Source organism: Nymphaea colorata, chromosome 2 (assembly GCF_008831285.2).
Source record: "Nymphaea colorata isolate Beijing-Zhang1983 chromosome 2, ASM883128v2, whole genome shotgun sequence".
NCBI classification, from domain to species: domain Eukaryota; kingdom Viridiplantae; phylum Streptophyta; class Magnoliopsida; order Nymphaeales; family Nymphaeaceae; genus Nymphaea; species Nymphaea colorata.
Window position 1 is genome coordinate 9,876,483 of NC_045139.1, and position 18,335 is coordinate 9,894,817.

General features: G+C 43.4%; 1 protein-coding gene across 1 annotated transcript; it reads left to right on the plus strand.

Annotated features, from left to right (window-relative positions):
• The first annotated feature begins 5,624 nt into the window (after positions 1 to 5,624).
• LOC116247418 (uncharacterized) lies at positions 5,625 to 6,527 on the plus strand. Its single transcript, XM_031619603.1, has one exon. The coding sequence runs from the start codon at positions 5,625 to 5,627 to the stop codon at positions 6,525 to 6,527; it is 903 nt and encodes a 300-aa protein (XP_031475463.1).
• Positions 6,528 to 18,335: the final 11,808 nt, after the last annotated feature.

Consider the following 18,335-nt stretch of genomic DNA (forward strand, 5'->3'; position numbering starts at 1 on the left):
CGCAACGTCAGTTATTCTAAATAGCGGTATGCAGTCATCAAGGAATCTGAAGACTTCAAGCTCTGTGGATTCCTGCAGCCTAATTTCCATAGTGGTGCAGTCTCTGTTCAGCCTATATACAAAACCATATGGACATATATAGGTCAGCTAAGAACTTGCTCACTGACAGTAGGATGAAACTGTTCATGCCAAGCATGATAAGAGAAGTCAGTACTGTTGCCCTGCAGTGTATTGAAGGAGCTGCTTTCTGAACAAATATGGATAAATAACAAGCGACTGTTATCTTGTTTGTAGTATAGGGCGCTCTGACTTTCCACGTTGTAGCACGTCCCAATTTCAATCCAGTAAAGGCTTGTGCACAAGAGAGAGAGAGAGATGTACAGAGAGTAAAAGATTAAGATTGGGTATAAGAATAAGATCTAATGAATATAGGGTATAAATCATCAGAATCAGGCCTTCGTGTATGATTTGAGACATAGAAGTCCTAAAACTTTTCTATCGAGTCACTTGCTTTTTCCACAGTTACGGTGCCATTCAGAAGACAAGCACATACAACAAGCAATGCCCACATCTAATGAAACAACCATATTCAGTTCACCTGCCAAGATTACTCATGATAAAAAACATTGTAATTTTTAACACGGTCAGAGCATAGGGGAAGAAGTTGTAATGCCCCACTTTCAGAGTTTAGTCTCATATTAAAGATTGTGAGGAATCTTAAACGGCTTCTAAAGCGAGTTGTTAAGTGGTTCGTTGTCCAATTTCTTAACATTTTTTTTTTGGTTGGAGCCAAAATTAATAGGGGCCTGGTTGGGATTTGTCGGACCAGGTCCCAAGCACTCAAGTGCACAACCTTTTGAACCATTTGCAAATTTCAGCTCATAATCACAATTAAGATGCACACAGGCAAGTTGTGCCAAGGTGCAGTCACATCTCCCCATTTTAAGCTTTCAAACAAATTTTTATCATTTCCTGTTCATGCACAATGATGCATTGTGTTCGGTAAAGCTATTCACAACAAAACTTTCTTGGTCCTTATAATAAGCAAATAATAAGTATCGCTCTAACCATTGCACTTATAAACAATATGATAGGAGGCCACAGTGTCTCAAAATGCAGGGAGATTGCCTTCATGGCAGACAAGATAGGCTTATCTTTATAGAACAATAAGTGAACCCACTCAATGTTGTTTAAGGACCTGTAGACATTTCACTAATCAAAGTTCACAGTGATCAAATTAAAATAGTCGAGTTCATTTACTAGAATCCCAAATACACAGCATGTAAACTCCATTTGGTGGCACCTATTTTATTGATCCTTTTGTATGTACTGCATATAGAAAATGAGCTATTTCTGCTTGTGTCTTTCCATATGCGAGGATGGGATTTCAGGAGATATTCAATGATTAAAGGAAGATGAATAAAGTACATGAAGCACAATATAGAGGATATTCATCTATCAAAAGCAGATCTAGACAAGAAAGTGTAATTATGAAAGTTGATTATAGTGGCAAAAGCGTTGTCCATTCTGGCATAGAGATTCCATTACTGTTGTTTTGTTGCTGCCTACTGTATTAGGCTTGTCGGCAATGACATTTTAAACGCTTTTCTTTTAGAATTTGGTCCCATAACCACATGGAACTAAACCCATGATCCCTTCATTAAGATGCCCGATTCATAGATATATAAAGTTCTTCTTTTTGCAAGATTGGTTTTTCGTTCTACATGAACCTGCGTAGCTATCTCAGAGAACTTGTTTCATATATAAGGTAGAGATTTGAGTATCTTGTGTCTTCGTTTCTTGAAGGAAAGCAAAAGCAGTGTACAGGATTATTAGTAAACAAAATTAGTAATTTCATATTAAGAATGGTATATATTAATAAAGTAATATCTTCTGTCTCTATATTGACTTTTTAACGAAAAAGTGATTTTTATGTTTTGAATTATTTATATCCATTTTATTAGTTTTTTAAAAATGGATGGGAATTGCCATGAAAGCAAGAATGCCATGGTAGTGGAGTAAATTAATCAAGACAACTGCACTTTCAGAAGCTTCATCTCTCTTTCTTATACTGTTGTTCGTTTCAAATGGTAACTTTGTCATTCGCTATTGAAGCACAAACATCTCAGGGTCATCCTCATATTATAAGCAACCTGATAGTTTTCCCCTGCTATGAAGCTATGGCGGTGCACGTTGATCTGGATTTTATTACTTTTGTAATCTCGTTGTCATGTCCAGCAGCAGCAGCATATGCAAATCAGTCGCAAGAAAAGCGTCATGTTTGGACATGGAAGTAGGATATTCCGGGCCGCCCAATAGATATATAGATGAGATTACTGATTACAGTAGATTGTGATGAATTGAAAATTCTCGAGAAAGAGACCTACATATTATATCTGATCTCAGGAATAGTTTTCAGGGGCATACAAAAGCATTCATAAATGTCCCCAATTATTTTCAGTTGTTTGTTTTTACCGTTGCTAGGCAAAATGCTGAGAATAAACCCTGTGAGATTCGAATCAAACTGGAGATTCCGAAGTTATATTCGGTTGCATGACATGACCATTGGCAACCTGATCCACCCTTAGCCCCATTAACAAAGTTCAATTAATCTTATGAACTAGAACCAACTTCACCAAGATATTTCCAGCACGCCTTATGGACTTGATATATAACTATCCAATGTCCAACATCTGGATATCTACTGTAGCTTTCATCCGAGAAAAGGATTTCAGAGTCACCAAACTACACCCTCTAGATCATCTATACCTGCGTATTTGAAAATATCATGAATCAAGACGAGGGATGGCTGATTCAAGGGATTTGCTGCCATGGTTAGGAACCATTATGGACGCAAATTCGGCCAAGTTGGCGATGGAGATTTTGGAAAGAAGAACCTAATCAATGGTTAAATTGTTTACTCATTCAGATTCCATGTTGATGAAGATTGAGCATATGATTACCTTAGAGCTTTCAAGTTAAATTGAATGTTTGAGTTAAAAGAAGGTCAAAAGTTCAACTCCTGCCCGGTAATTAATACGATCCTGCTAGTGTCTGCCCGCACAACCCCCAGCTTACGCCAAGCAGATCCAAGTAAAGTTCGTCTTACTTACAAACTTTAAGTTTGTCGAACAATACATACTGAGAAATGCTTAAAGAACAGGCCACCTAAAGTAAAGCTTCACGGTTCACCAAATTTCTTAAGTTATTCACCACCTTTTGGTACCGAGGCAGCTCTGTACCAAGAAAAAGGAGGAGGCTTCGGCTATCACAGGCGGTGGAATAACCTACTTGCTCACCGGAAAATATTGTCGAGGTTACTCTTAGGGTTTAGAGTTTACGATGGACGTATTTGACTGAAGATGGAATCGGGTATTTGACTGAAGATGGAATCGGTGCAAGGGCATCTTTCGGATATTCGCCCCAACGCATTGGTGATGAAAATTAAATGGCACTGTGCCAAGAAGACAGTCTATCAACGTTTTCCTCATTTATGAATCTGCATGATTGATCGGTGCTGTTTTCCAGAAATATTAAGAAACAGCAGCCGGAAGTTTGAATCATTCGCTCCTTGGGACATTTAAAATAATCTTTTATCACAATTAAGAACGCTTTACCTTTCACTTCAAGGTAACCAAGTCCCCTGTGGAGACCAGAGAGAGAGAGAGAGAGAGAGAGAGAGAGCTGCTGTTTCTTTTTCTGTCTTCTTGGTTTGAAACTAAGCAGGACCCACCTTCATCAACGGACAGATTAGCTTAGAACTCGAGGGCTCCATGTAAATAAGGAAGTACATTTAACTTCGTTTCTCCGAGATGATTCTGCAAACTGTGAAAGATTTTCAGGTTGGCAAAATTTTCGAGTTAAAATTTAATAGCAGCTAGTCGAATGGTATTAAAGAAGAGCGGATCTTTTTGGTCCCCAACGACGAAATCATGCGGAATATGCCTCTCAGATGCCAAGCAGTACGATCTATCTACTTAGGAAAAGTTGGCAATGGATGCTGTGTAAAGCAGTTCAACTACTCAGGTTGAGTACCCCACTGGTCCTCGCCCGTATGGAACACAGCCATGTCTTAATAGTGATGCATTCTACTAATTCCTATCATCTCTCTACATATATGCATATAAAATCTTGGTATATTCCTCCAGTTAAGGTCATTATATTGAAATCCATACATTACATTTGCATACATCTTTTGACAAAATTCATCCCCATTGTTCACTTGATAAACAGGTCCCTGATGTTAGTAAAGGATTGTTTTTCTTCTAATAGGAGGATATACATGCCTCCAAAACGATGGAGATAACACAAAAGGGATTTGTGAACAGCACAAGTTGATTTCGCAGACAGTGGGATTACGATAAGTTGGTCACTATGGTTAAATTTAGAAGGGTATGTGAGTTGTTTATAAACGAGTCGAGCTGGACGCCATATGCTTGAAATGTTAAATAAGTCGAGTTTGAGTTGAAGGAACTCGACTACTTTAAACTCGGCTCAACTCAGCTCGATTATGTCATAAATGTTAAATTGTAACGAGAGAATAGTTAAATGAGTTGCAATTAAACAAGTTAAAAAAAAATTAAAACATGCTTAACAGAAACGAGTTAAACAAGTTGAGTTTGAACTCAATGTTGAGTCGATCTCGAGCTTGTTCTATGGAGCTCGACTAGCTCCAAGCACAGGGTCTGACGCGAATGAACTCGTGGCTAGTGAGCCAACCGAACCAAGTCGAGCCTTGCCCGTCATCCGAATCAAGCTTCGAGTTCACAAAAAAAAAAAGCTCCAAAACTATTTCTGCAAATTCCGTAACCGGTTCCGTGTAGAATTAATAGTTCAAAATCGCCGCGAATTTAATCAGGTCAGCGTCACCGAGTCGACCGCGAGGTTTCTCACAAAAGCACAACCCAAGAACAACAAGGTTATCGGGTCTGCTACCGGAATCCGGGAACCAGGTTCATCGAACCTAGACAGTATTTCATTTCGTCAGATTCAATGAACCTGGACAGTTCTGACGCCCCTATTTGAACCCGCTGCAAGACCCCGCCGGGAACTCCAAACACAGGGCCGAATCAAGGTGAGGGTGAGAGGCTGAGAAGGGGTTGGTGTCGATGGCCAAGTTAAAATGTGGGCTCCTGTGGGGGCAACTGCCCACACCGGAAGTCACATAATTTATTTCATTTATGCTATAAGTTTCCTCATATAACTTAGTTGTTTAGATATTATTAATGTAATGATTTGTCGCATTAGGGCTCATTTCCTGTATTCCGGCGGCCGAAGTCCGAGCAGTTGGTCGGAATAAGAGGGAAGATGCGGTTGGATATGCTGCCACGTGGCAGAAAGAGTGGAGGGATGAAGAAGCAGCAGGGGAGGTAGATTGTCCCGAATATTCCCACCTCCTCCCTCTGCCTTTTCTTTTTTTCGCTTACAAAGAAAAGACACGGAAGACGACAAAAGAGCGAGGGGAGAGAGGACCTGAGTGAGGCCATTCTGCTGTCGTATAAATGTTGACATTGGGAGGGCTTTAAACCAGCACGGTTTGATCGGAGGGAGAGAGAGAGATCGGACGGAGGAAGACGGCGGCCGTCGGTCTGCAGATGAGCGACTGCCGGTGGGCGTCGGAGATGATGGCGAAGAAGGTGAGCGTCCCGCTGGACGAGCCCGCCAGGGCCAGGCTGTGCGGCGCCGGAGATCGGCGGCGTGCCGGGTACGTCAGCAGCGGGAGCGAGCACGAGGCAGACTCGGAGTGCCTCGCGGGCCTCGTCCACGGCTTCATGGAGGGAGACGACGACGTGGGGAGGTGGGACGATGAAGAGGGCACGGAGGCGTGTGCGGACCTGGATTTCTCTGACGGCGAAGCCGCCGTGGATTTGGAGGAGCTCCTCAGGCCCCGGGGCGGCGATCCCCTCAGGGCGGAGATCGCCGGCATCGTTTCGGATGCGGTTGCGGGAGCGGCCGGGATTGCCGGTGGCCGGCCGGCCCTGCGGAGATCGGTGATGGTCCGGCTGAGGGAGGCCGGGTTGAATGCTGGGATCTGCAAGGTCAAGTGGGATAAAGCCGGCGGGTTGGCGGCTGGCAGCTACGAGTACGTCGACGTGCTGGTGGCGGGAGACGGGGACCATGAGCAGCAGAGGTACGTCGTCGACGTGGACTTCGCCGGCGAGTTCGAGATCGCTCGGCCGACGAGGCAGTACGACATGATCCTGGCCGCCCTGCCCCGGGTCCTCGTCTCCCGGCCGGAGGAACTCCGCCAGATCGTGCGCACGGTGTCTCAGGCGGCAAAGAAATCAATGAAGGCGAAGGGCCTGCACCTTCCCCCGTGGCGGAAGAACCGATACATGCAGGCCAAATGGTTCGGCCCCTACCGGAGGACCACCAACCCGGTCTCCTCCGCCTCGCCAGACGACGTCTCCTCCATCGCCGCGAAGCACCGACCCGTCCTCGGATTCGACTTCGGGAAATGCCGCCCGGCGATGCCCTTCAGGCCCGGCCTCGCCGCCGGTGCTGCGCTCAAGGCCGTGCCCTTCTAATTCCCGGACCCCGCACCACCGTCCGATGGAGCGGTTGGGCCCAGGTTGGAGATCGTGTTCGGGCTGCGCGGCGACGCGTTTTTGATGTTATCCGCACTCGAGTGCCTGGCTGACGTGGCGAGCGATGTCTTGAGGAGCGTGTCAAGCGTGTGACGTGGCACGTTATCTGGTTAGGCATAGGCAAGAGTGGGTGTGGGGACCAGCTAGAACGGCTCCCGTCTTGTTGTACAGAGGTGTTTGGTGGGGGCCATGCGTACGCTGCACAGCTCGGCATCATCTCTCAAAATTTTGACTTGCTTTATGTAAATGACGGAACGATGGGCGCATCGTTTCTTGTCACATAATTAATAAGCATTAAGCGCTGCTCTCTTTGATATGTGCGTCTGTGGTTTAGTTTGTGATCCAATACTTCCGGTGGTTTGATCGGAAAATTTTCTTGCTTAAGCAAGTTGAAGTGGGGATCAAACCTATACATTTTTAAAGCAAGAATGTGGCGGAAACTACCTTTTTCTTTTTCCTAAAGCAATTAAGTTGATGATGTCTCCCGGTACAGTAATTGTAAAATAGCATCGCTATTTTTTGCCTTGATGATTAGCTTCTTCTTTCTGTCCTTTCATTGAAGATGGAGATATTCTGCCTCTCTCTTAACCTACTCATCTTAAAATTAGATGGAAGCAGTTACGGTGGCGACAAATGGTACTTTGCGCCGCCGCATGGGCGGCAGAAGGCAGACACGAGAGGAGGCGTACGCGATGGCGTGCCCCGGCGCAAGGCGGGTCGTGTGTGGCGTATTTCCGGTGTGCGTTTGCATCGCATGGGCACGTGCATGCCTAACTTGCTGACTCATGCATCCTTGCAATCTCCAAGACATCTTTTTTGGCAAGCAAGATATTGAGAGAGGGTGAATTGATATCAAGAAGTTAAATTAAGGAACTCATGGAGGGAGAAGGGCACTTTGGTAAAGGAAAGTCAAAGGCCATTTTGCTGTCCGCTGGAGCTTTGACGTGGGGACAATGTGGACGCCGAGTATGGGACAACAGTGTGGCGCTTATGCAGAGAATAGTTGGTGCGCGTTTGCTTGCAGGGCATATTCCGACCCCAATTTTATGTATATTATTTTTTAAGTATATCCGCACGAATTATTTTAAAATGTCTCCTTCCATCACATAAGCATGAGGTGGGGCAGCAGGCGGATGAAGGCACCCGGTGGGTGACCCACTCAACGTAAACCACCATCAACATAACGACACACTCCCAACGCCCACGCTGGCTTCCGTTGTCCTACATCTACGGGTGTAGCGCATTGGACAACAAGGTGGTTCATTTTCAAGAAGGTCTATGTTACCACGCTGGTGCTCATGAATATTATCCCTACCCTACCCACTGTCTTACACATCTAGACCAAAAAAAGAAAAAAACAAAAGGTTTAAAAACATGATTTATGTAACCCTAAATGAAAAGCACTCTTAAAAAAAAACGGAAAAAGAAGGACTTGTTCCATGAACCATAAATATGTTCTGATCCCAAAAACAGACAGAGTACCTGTTTGTTACCAAACAGCCTCAAAGACTTGCCCCCGTGATGGGTTGGCTTTTACTTTGTGGGTCGGGACGAGTGCATTATTTGAATCGTTTACGGCTTCGAGCTTTGACAATGCGACGGTCTGACAGTGACTCTTAGTCATTCATGGCCCAAAAAACTGCAATTCCTTATCATCCGTGTACAATCTTAGCCGCATCGTGAAACTTGAACTTAAACTAAATAAAATATTATTATTATTATTATTATTATTATTATTATTATTATTATGTGCCTCTCAACGCCTATTTATCTATTGGTGGAGCCTCACCCATGAGATTAGGTATGACAGAGGGCAAAGCTAGGAATTCTTTGGCCGAATTATAATTTAAAAATTTTAACAGTAGAATTTTTCAAATTTTATTACATATGTTAAAGTAAATCTTTTAAAATTTATGAAACATTTAATAAGCCATTACTGACGGTTCAAAAGCGTCACAGCTTCAAACATTAACTTCTTGCAGTAAAATAATATATATATAAAGAAGAGAAAAATTCTATCCTGACTTCTATTGCTCTTCAATACGAAACCATGTTTGACGAAGAGGAAGAAAGATTTAAAAATTGGAAGACAAAGTTGCAAGAATTAATATTTATCTAGTCTCTCACTCTCTATGCAAATAATATGTAAAATAGCTGGCTGGTCTGGTCTAATTTTTGTAGGTGCTACCTTTCTAACGACATTTAGAATCGGGATGAGGGGCTGCCTGAAGCCGTTCAATGTCCGTCCTCGGCCCCTCTCTTCTCTCTCTCTCTTTCTCTTTCTCTCTCTCTCTCTCTCTCTATATATATATATATATATATATATTGTTATGGACCCTAGAAAGATTGGAAAACAGTGTGTAAATGGATGAAAGAAAGGCAGTGGGAAGTGGGCCAGATTTGCATTTTTAGTAGATATTAAAGAAGCAAACGGATAAAGTTAGGGGTGCCAATTTTTATCCACATATCCCCTTGCGTGTAAAGACACATAACTCGAACCTTACAGGGCATACATATCTTATTAAAGTTAAATAGTCAATTGTCCTTACTTATTCTTCCTCTCTAATCTTTGCGAAGCTTCCTGACCTCAAGCTATAATATTTAGCTCCAGTTCTATAATGGCTGGGATCAGGGATGACCGGCCCCAACGCTGGGTATCTAGTTGTTTTCATCGTTAATTAAATAAGATCTTTAATCTTCTTTGCTCGTTAAAAAAACGTATAAACAAGCCTGTAGTTTACTCCAACACAACTGGCTGCATTATCTTGTCTGCGGATAAGTCTTCAGTCCTTTGATGTTGGAGAAAAGCCCATCGACAAGCAATTTTATATGAACTATGACTGAACACGTAACATGTGGTTGCGTATGCATGCATGTATGTGTTTGTGTAACTACTCGAGCCACTCTCGGGCTCGAACTCATGGTCCAGTGGATCCCATCCCTCTCTAGCAGCTTCTGTTTCGACTCTAAAAGGGCTAAGAACCACGACAACCACTTACTTTAACAACTCTCTTTGAAGATCCATCACAATATTCAATAAGAAACCAAACTTTGATGTGTTACAATGTCTATGTGTATATGTATGCATCAATTGTATGATTACCACCCTATGTACATGTATATTGGAGAGATCCTTCCATATGCCACCCCATGTATGATTATAGATAGGGATATGAATGATTTGGATACGGGTTGGATCCATCTTTTGCTGAATTTAATTTAATAGAGCTAGCCCTATATGTGTAATCTGGTTCTGTTTGGAACTTGGATTTGGACTCTCCTCATCAAAGGCTCGACTATGCGCATTGGTCCACAGTTTAAGCACAAATGTTGCTTGTGCAACACGTCAGTGAAAAAACCAAAACTATGGTCAACCATTGTCGGGGCACACCGTGCACGAATGACATGTATCCCGCGTTGCCCATTTTGGTATGTGTCATGCACGTGGGCATGTGCACGGTGATAGATACAAAGACTAGCTTGGGTCGACCAATCCTCTCTTAATATTGAAGTTGAAACATTTGTTTGTGCTGAACCTTTACTTGGTAGTATGCCCAATAATCCCAAACTAATGACCATATTTTAATATAATATATGTATCTCCATAAAATGTCTCGTTCCATCATAGATGGAGAGTTGGATGAGTCCGAGGGGAAGTTGCTTCTGCTCCGAGTGGGCTCGCTCATTCTTAAAGGGGATGCGGAAAACGACAAAAGAGCGAGAGGAGCGGGTCTGCGAGTGAGGACATCCTGTCGTATAAATGTTGACACTGAGGGGTGCTTTAAACCAAGGAGGTTTCAGCGGAGAAGAGGGTTGGTTCAGAGGGGAAGGGGACGGAGGAGGACGACAAGAAAGGCCGTTGCTCTGCAGATGAACGGCTGTCGGTGGTCGCCAGGGATGATGACGAAGAAGGTGACCCTTCCGCTCGACGAACGGGCCGGGGCCAGGCCCTGCGGCGTCGGAGATCGGTTGCTTGCAGGGTACGTCAGCAGGGGGAGCGAGCACGAGGCTGACTCGGAGTGCCTCGCGGGCCTCGTCCACAGCTTCATGGAGGGAGACGATGACCGAGCTGGGAGGGCGGACGATGAACAGAGCACCGAGTCGTCCCTGGACTTGGATTTCTTATCTGACAACGACGTCCCGGCGGACCTGGAGGAGCTCCTCATGTCCCTCACCGGCGATCCCCTCAGGGCAAAGATCGCGTGCGTGGTTTCGGATGCGGTCGACGAAGCGGCGGGGGTCGCCGACGGACGGCCGGCCTTGCGGAGATCGGTGATGATCCGGTTGATGGAGGCCGGCTTGAATGCGGGGATTTGCAAGGTCAAGTGGGATAAATCCGGCGGGTTGACGCCCGGCAGCTATGAGTACATCGACGTGCTGGTGGAGAGAGACGGGGATCATGAGCAGCGGAGGTACGTCGTCGACGTGGACTTCGCCGGCGAGTTCGAGATCGCTCGGCCGACGAAGCAGTACGACAGGATCCTGGCCGCCCTGCGCCGGGTCCTTGTCTCCCGGCCGGAGGAACTCCGCCAGATCGTGGACTCCGTGTCTGAGGCCGCAAAGAAATCGATGAAGGGCGAAGAGACTGGACCTTCCCCTGTGGCGGAAGAGCCGCTACATGCAGGCCAAGTGGTTCGGCCCCTACCGGCGGACCGCGAACCCGATCCCTTCCGCCTCGCCAGACTCCGGCGGCTTTAATGCCGCGGAGCACAGACCCGTTCACGGATTCGACTTCGGGAAATGCCGCCCGGCGTTGCCGTTCAGGCCGTGCCTCGCCGCCGGTGCTGCTCTCAAAGTTGTTCCCTTCTGAGCCCTGCTCCGCCGTCCGACCCATCGATTGGGGGGTGGGACCCCGCAGGGTGGGGTTGGAGGTTCGCTCTCGAGCAGCTCGGCGACGCGTTTTTGGATGTTATCTGCAGTCGAGTGCCTGGCTGACGTGGACGGAGCTAACCTGGGGAGCGGGTCAAATTTCTGACGTGGCTGGGTATCCCCAAACTGGGTGTGGGGACCAGCTAGATCGGTTCCCGTCTTGTACAGAGCGGTTTTGTGGGGGCCAGATGAGATTTTTGTACACTGAAAGATGGTGAATAAAACGTTTGTTTAAGTCCATCACCGAAAGCGAGAAATTGAACGTCTGAAGCATACATTTCCTTACATATCATGGCGCACGAGGTCTCGTGAGAAAAAGAAAAAGAGAAGAAGGAAGGAGAGGAGGAGACGCTATTTTTGGAAGAGCGAAGCAAGTGGTCAATAAAAGACTTGCTGCCAATCCAATAACCTTCAAAATTTCCCGACTACTTTATATCATAAAGTTTTACTTGGTCACCAAAATCGAGCTTTAGGGTTTGTTTGATAATCTCTGATGCTGATCTAAAACCTCCTCAGATTTTACTTCCATGTAAAAACGAGAATTCCATATCCTCTAACTTCAGATCAGATGGGAGGGTGCTCTGACCTTAATTTCTAAAATTCCGGACAATCTCGAAATCACATCGAATTTCAAATCAAAGGCTATCAAACATTCCGCATTGGAGAATCACAAATTGAAAGGTTCAAGAGAATGGCGTCTCACGACTACATCTCCCCTGAAAATGCAGTTTTCGGCGGAGTAAACAAAAGAGGACTGAAAATAACGGGTTAGAAACCAACAACTCAAACATGTAAAATCAAACCTTGCGTCCACCAACTCCAGTGCATAACTAAATTAGGTCGTTAATGGAGGGAAAAGGGTTTTTTATTTTATTTTTCTTCCCCAAAGAAGAGTCAAAGGCCATTTTACTGCTCTGACTTGAGGCAAATGTGGTGGACCAATTATTTAGTAAGGAGAAGCAGTGTGGGCCTTAAGGCGGAGAATAGTTGGTGCGCATTTGGAGGGCGTATTCCAACCCCCCCTTCATTCCATCTCAACCATCTTCTTCTCATTAATATTATCTTGTGGTTCTCTTTACAAAATACATCTCCACGAATTATCTAGGAAAGTCTTTTATAGCTGGCGAGTGACCATTATAAGCCTGGGCACCGGGCTGGGCTGCTGCCGGGTACCCGGCCCTACTCGGCCCCGAGCCCGGGCTTACATTATCGGGCCTGGTTCGGCCCAGTAACTAATGGGTCCAGCTCGGGCCCGCGACTATCATCATCGGGGGCCCGAGAAGCCTGACAATAAATTAGTTTTTTTTTTTTTTAATAAACTTATGTTAGGGTTTTTTCGTTGTTCTTCATTCACAACTACTTCGCACTGTCTTTAAACTCCTTGCCTCTCCTCCTCATTTCCTTGTTGTTCTTCCTTTCCAAATCCATCACCTTTCTCACCATCGCCGCTATTTTCTCCCTCCCCACCATATTTATATCATCTTGGTGTTATAACTTTGGTCTACCATAATAGAGAAAGTGAGGAAGGGCACGCCGGCAGATATGCCCTCGGTGGTGGAGTTCTAGCCGCAGTGGGTGAAGAAACCGCCAGCGAAGGGATGAGAGAGGACATTCATATGCCTGCACCAGGGCACCACCAGGCCCTTGCCGCCAAAATCCTCCTTCACCAGCCAGTCCTGTTCGCACACAATCCACAGTAAGGGGGACCTGCTTGCTCGGAGGCTCTCATGGCAGCAGGGTAAAACCTATGTCACCTGAGTGCGGGGTGCGGGTGCCGGTGCGGTACATCTCAAAAAATTTAGGTGCGGCGGTGCGGTGAGAGTATTTTATTATTTTTGAAATATAATAATATAAACCACAAAATTATTAAATAACAAGATCAAAATTACAATTTGCTAATCATGATATCATTATCAATCATCAATTCAAAATTCAACAACAAATATATATCATCAATTCAACATTCAACAAGAAATATATATCATCAATTCAACATTCAACAACAAATACATATCACCAACTCAACATTCAACAAGAAATATATATATCTTTATCAACATTCAACAACAAATGTACTATAGTTTTGAGTTCACAAAAAACACAGTTCATATAGTCATCAATACATATTCTTCATCATCAAACGCCTTCATAGTTCATACATCAATACATATTAGATATTACATCATCTTTCATAAACCAGAGTCACGTTCCACTTCCACTTCCACTTCCACTTCCACCAATATCTTGATTTTGTTGAATGCTTCGAACGATATCATCATCATCAAATGCCTCAGAAGGAATAACAGGATCAGAAAAATCCATGTTAGCAACATATAAGTTACGTTCTCCATCGAAATCGAATTCATCTGGATTTACATCCCAATATTGCGATGATCCACATCTGCATTTATTAAAGATGAAAATTAAATAATTAAAAATATGTACCACCAAAATATAAAAAAGCTAATACAACACAACAAATTGAGCAAAACAAAACAACCTAATAAAGAAATACCTGTATTCATTTTCTTTTCTTGAAAGAAGACGCAAATTGGAATCCACATAAACCAAGTCCTCTACACGTTGACTAGTGAGCTTGTTCCTTTTAATGTTGTGTATATGACCATATATGCTCCAATTTCTTTCACAACACGATGATGTAACAGGTTGTGATAGTAACCTCAAAGCAAGTTTATGAAGCACGCGCATTTCTGATCCATAGGACGCCCACCAATCAAAAGGACTCATGTGATCATCTTCTCTTGCTTGTGCTGCACCTTCTGAATTAAAATCTCCTAAAGAAAACTTGTTATATTCACACATAGCTTGTGTTCTGGTATAAGAATCTATTAAAAGTCTGTCTATACATGACATTCTTTGAGTGTTTAACTCAACATCTAGATGTGGAGTAACACGTCCAGGAGTTCATTCAATCCATTTTTTGGTGTAATATTTGGGATTTAAAGAATGAGCCATGCAATGCAATGGATTATTGCTTTTATCTCATTTTTGAACTAATATTGTACTTATATGATCAATGAATTATCAAGTACAATGTCTTTTTTTTCTTTCTTTAAAACTATACATTGAATTTCTTCAATCATATTTTCCCACATTGCGTAAACTTGATGAAGCATAAGCTCATCTTTATCAACAGCTCTCAACATGCACCAAATTGGTTCTGTAAAATCCAAAAAATATGCAATTTTATCCCACCATTTATCTTCAACAATAAGGTTTTTAATACGTTGAGCTTTAGCCTCATCTTCAACCCGATAAAAGCTCCACTCTCTACTAAACACCATTTGAATAAGTGCACTTCGCACTCTTTGAATTCTTTTCAACATGACAATTATTGAAGCAAATCGTGCCTCTGCAACCTTTAACAGTCTGAAATCAGAATAACTACTAAAAAGAGACAATGCATGTTGGTGATTAACGATGAAATTTCAAATATTTCTTGCATCTTTTTCAATCTCTTGAATCCAAGTGAATAGCTCATGTCCCTTAGGATCTACATCTCCACTTGGAGGATTGCATATGTCATTCAGTGCTAAATTCAAAGTATGTGCAACACATGGAGTCCAAAAAATATGTGGAAAATCATACCTCAAACTAAGTCCAGCACTTTTGCATACAGCAGCATTGTCTGTAATGAGTTGCACCACATTATCAGGACCAACCTCCTTGACGGCTTCTACAAATAATTGCTTCAAATATCCTGCATCTTTATATTCTCCAGACGCATCAACTGCCTTAAAAAATATTGGTTCATCACGTGCAATGACAATGAAATTAATTAGTGGACGTCTTTGAATATCTGTCCACCCATCAATAACAATTGATATCGCAGTCGTGTTCTATTTCAACTTTTTTCTTTCTAAACTTTGCTCAACCTCATTTTTTTCATTATGAAGAAGTGATGTGCGTAACCTTTCTGAACCGAGAGGTTGATATCCTGAAAATTTGCTATTTGCAAGCATAGTACAAGCCTTCTTCCAATATGGATTTCTAGCAACATTGAAAGGAATGCAACTAGAATAGAAAAACTTAGCAATCACTTTATCTATTTCTGCCCTTCGGCAAGAATCAAAACATGTCACTATAGTCTTTGTTTTCCTATCAGAACTTTTAAGATTTGTCACGATAATACTTGTTTTCTTCTTGTTGTGTACTTCATCAGCACGATCTTGCAACCTCTTGAACTCTCGAGCTTTTTCTGCAGAAATTTTTTTACATCCTCGAATTCCATGACCTGACAACTTCAACAAATGTGCCTTAATTCTTGTGTAAGATCCTACAAATGTATTTTCACAATATTTGCATACGAAATGCACATTTCCACCGCCACTGCCCACATCTTTAGTGACCGCTTTCATTTCTTTCCATAGTGGTTCTTCTTCGGATGCAAATGCTTCACCAGGTAGTGTAGAAGGCTTTGAAACAACACTTTCATCCACATCCACACTACATGAAGAGCCTATTGCAGGAGAATCTGAAACAACTTCTTTTCCTTTCTTTCTGTTTGCCATCTTTTATGGTTTTACCTTCAAAGTTCAAAAATAAAAAATTTCAAACATAACAAATTTAAGAATAGATAGCAACTTATCACCGACAAAAGAAAAACAAGTTTAGCAATTAACAGATGTAGTTTGTTCACTAATTAACCGTAGTTTATGATGTCTCTCAACCACCAATTAGTGTAAATCAGTCATTCAGTTCATTCAAATTCATAGAATAAATTCATTTTTCAGAGGACAGACAACAAATATATGATCAACACAGAGAAGGTTAAGTCATACAACTCACTAAATGACCACACTGAATCAAAAGTCAGAAGGGAAAAAATGATTAACCATGACAAAGCCCAATTTAAGTTTACTTTATATTATGAGTAAAAAGCATTCTTTTTTTATCGATTCAACCTGAGATCTTGGAAGTAATGCAATCACAAAGTGCTTAAGAATAGGCAGAGGAGGAGAATATTGAGAAAAAAAAATGCATATTTTTAATATATATGCAATAAGACTGATACCTCCAGGATCAAGGACATGCTTTGATAGCATAGACATAAATTAGTTAATAAATAATAACCACAGATGGTGAGCTTGTAGACCCAGAGGAAGTTCGTGAAACATTCCAACAAAGAATCAAGAGAATTATAACTTAGGCTAGCTAGATGACACCAATATATTTAAGGCTTTAAGCATAACAAATTATGGTTTAAAAGAAAACTAGAAAGAAATGCATACTTTTCGCTCCTTACATTGCTTATGACTAGAAATAGATGCAGAAAAATATAATAGAACAAATAACACGAATTGAATGACTAATTTAAAGCAACAAAAAATTGAATGAAACTTCAATGCCCCAAAACCCGCCCACTAAAATTTCCATTCCACTATGCTCACACAAAAGAACAACAACATTATGGGGTCAGCACACAGACAGGCAAAAACAAAAAAAAAATTGCAAACCAGTACATATCAAAGAGTGAGAGTGAGAGTTTACCCAAATCCGAACACAACACAGAGAGAAGGAGTGGCGTCGCAGAGAGAGGGAGCACTGAGCAGCGAGTTCTGGGTGAGGGAGCAACACAGAGAGAGGGAGCAAAGAGCTCCCCAAGCGTCGTAGAGAGAGGGAGCACCGGAGCATAGAGTTCCCCAACTCCAAGCGTCGTAGAGAGGGAGCAAAGAGCTCCCCAAGCGTCGCAGAGAGAGGGAGCACCAGAGCATAGAGTTCCCAAACTCCAAGCGTCGTAGAGAGGGAGCACACTGCACAATGCACAGCGTCGGTCTTGCAGAGAGAGGCTGAGAGGGAGAGAATCAGAGAACTTGTTGCCCGTTGGTCTCTGAGAGAAGCCGAGTGTGAGAGGGAGAGAAGCCAATTTGTGCCCTAACGTCGACGCCCAAAATTTTTTGAGTTAAAAATCAATTCCCTAACTTAAAAATCATGCCCAAAACGCCCAAAATTTTGACCAAAAAGGCCGGTGCGGTTTGACCGCACCCGACTCGTGTTTGACGCGAGTCGGGTGCGCATCTGAAAATGGACGAATTCAGTCAGGTGCGGCTGACCGCACCCGCATCGCGTCGACGCGGGTGCGGGTCCAAATTGGGCGCACCTAGGTATCGTAGGGTAAAACTAGAAGGTCAAGGGAAGAAAGAGAGAACAAGTGTGGTTCGGCCCGAAAAAGACCAACTCAGCCGGTTAATAACCGGGCCGGGCTGGGCCTCTGGCATAAATCAAAGCCCGAGGCCCGATATTGCATGGGCCCGGCCTGACCTGTTTAGAAACAGGCCGAGCCGCGAGCTGGCCCGTTTCCAATACCGGGCTTGGATTTTTGGCCCGCCCGATACGGAGCCTACTGACCAACTTAATGTGGACCAAACACAACGGGCAAGTCTCCATTGAAAAAAAAAAGATCATCAATCGACTCTTGGGCAATATTATATCTTACCGCCTTGATGTACGTCTTGTGGATTGGTCACGATCTGTTGCTTCTATCCGATTCATACCGTGGGTACTTGATTTGTTTGTCTTAGAAACGCAAAGTAATAGAATTGAAGAGGGAAACCACGTTGAGAGAGAATGAACCTAAAAAGCCATATATACTCTCTTAATATATATTTCATAAGCTAATTTGGTGACAAACTCATGAATCAAAGGGATCTTAGCCATACCAAAATACCATTTGTTGGGACCATAGCCAACATGGCAGGTAGACCAAGCCTGGTCTGGTCAATCTAGGCTCGGGCAGGCCAGCCTGGCATGGCGTGGTATGGCCCTGGCAAGCATGGCCCGACACTGGCCGGCTTGGCAGCCCTAGCAAATGCGGCCTGCCACGGCTCGATATGGCCCTGGCAAGCATGGCCCGACACT

Bases quoted from the DNA above. Each gene is read 5' to 3' on its own strand.
- LOC116247418 (XM_031619603.1), top strand. From the start codon at position 5,625: ATGGCGAAGAAGGTGAGCGTCCCGCTGGACGAGCCCGCCAGGGCCAGG.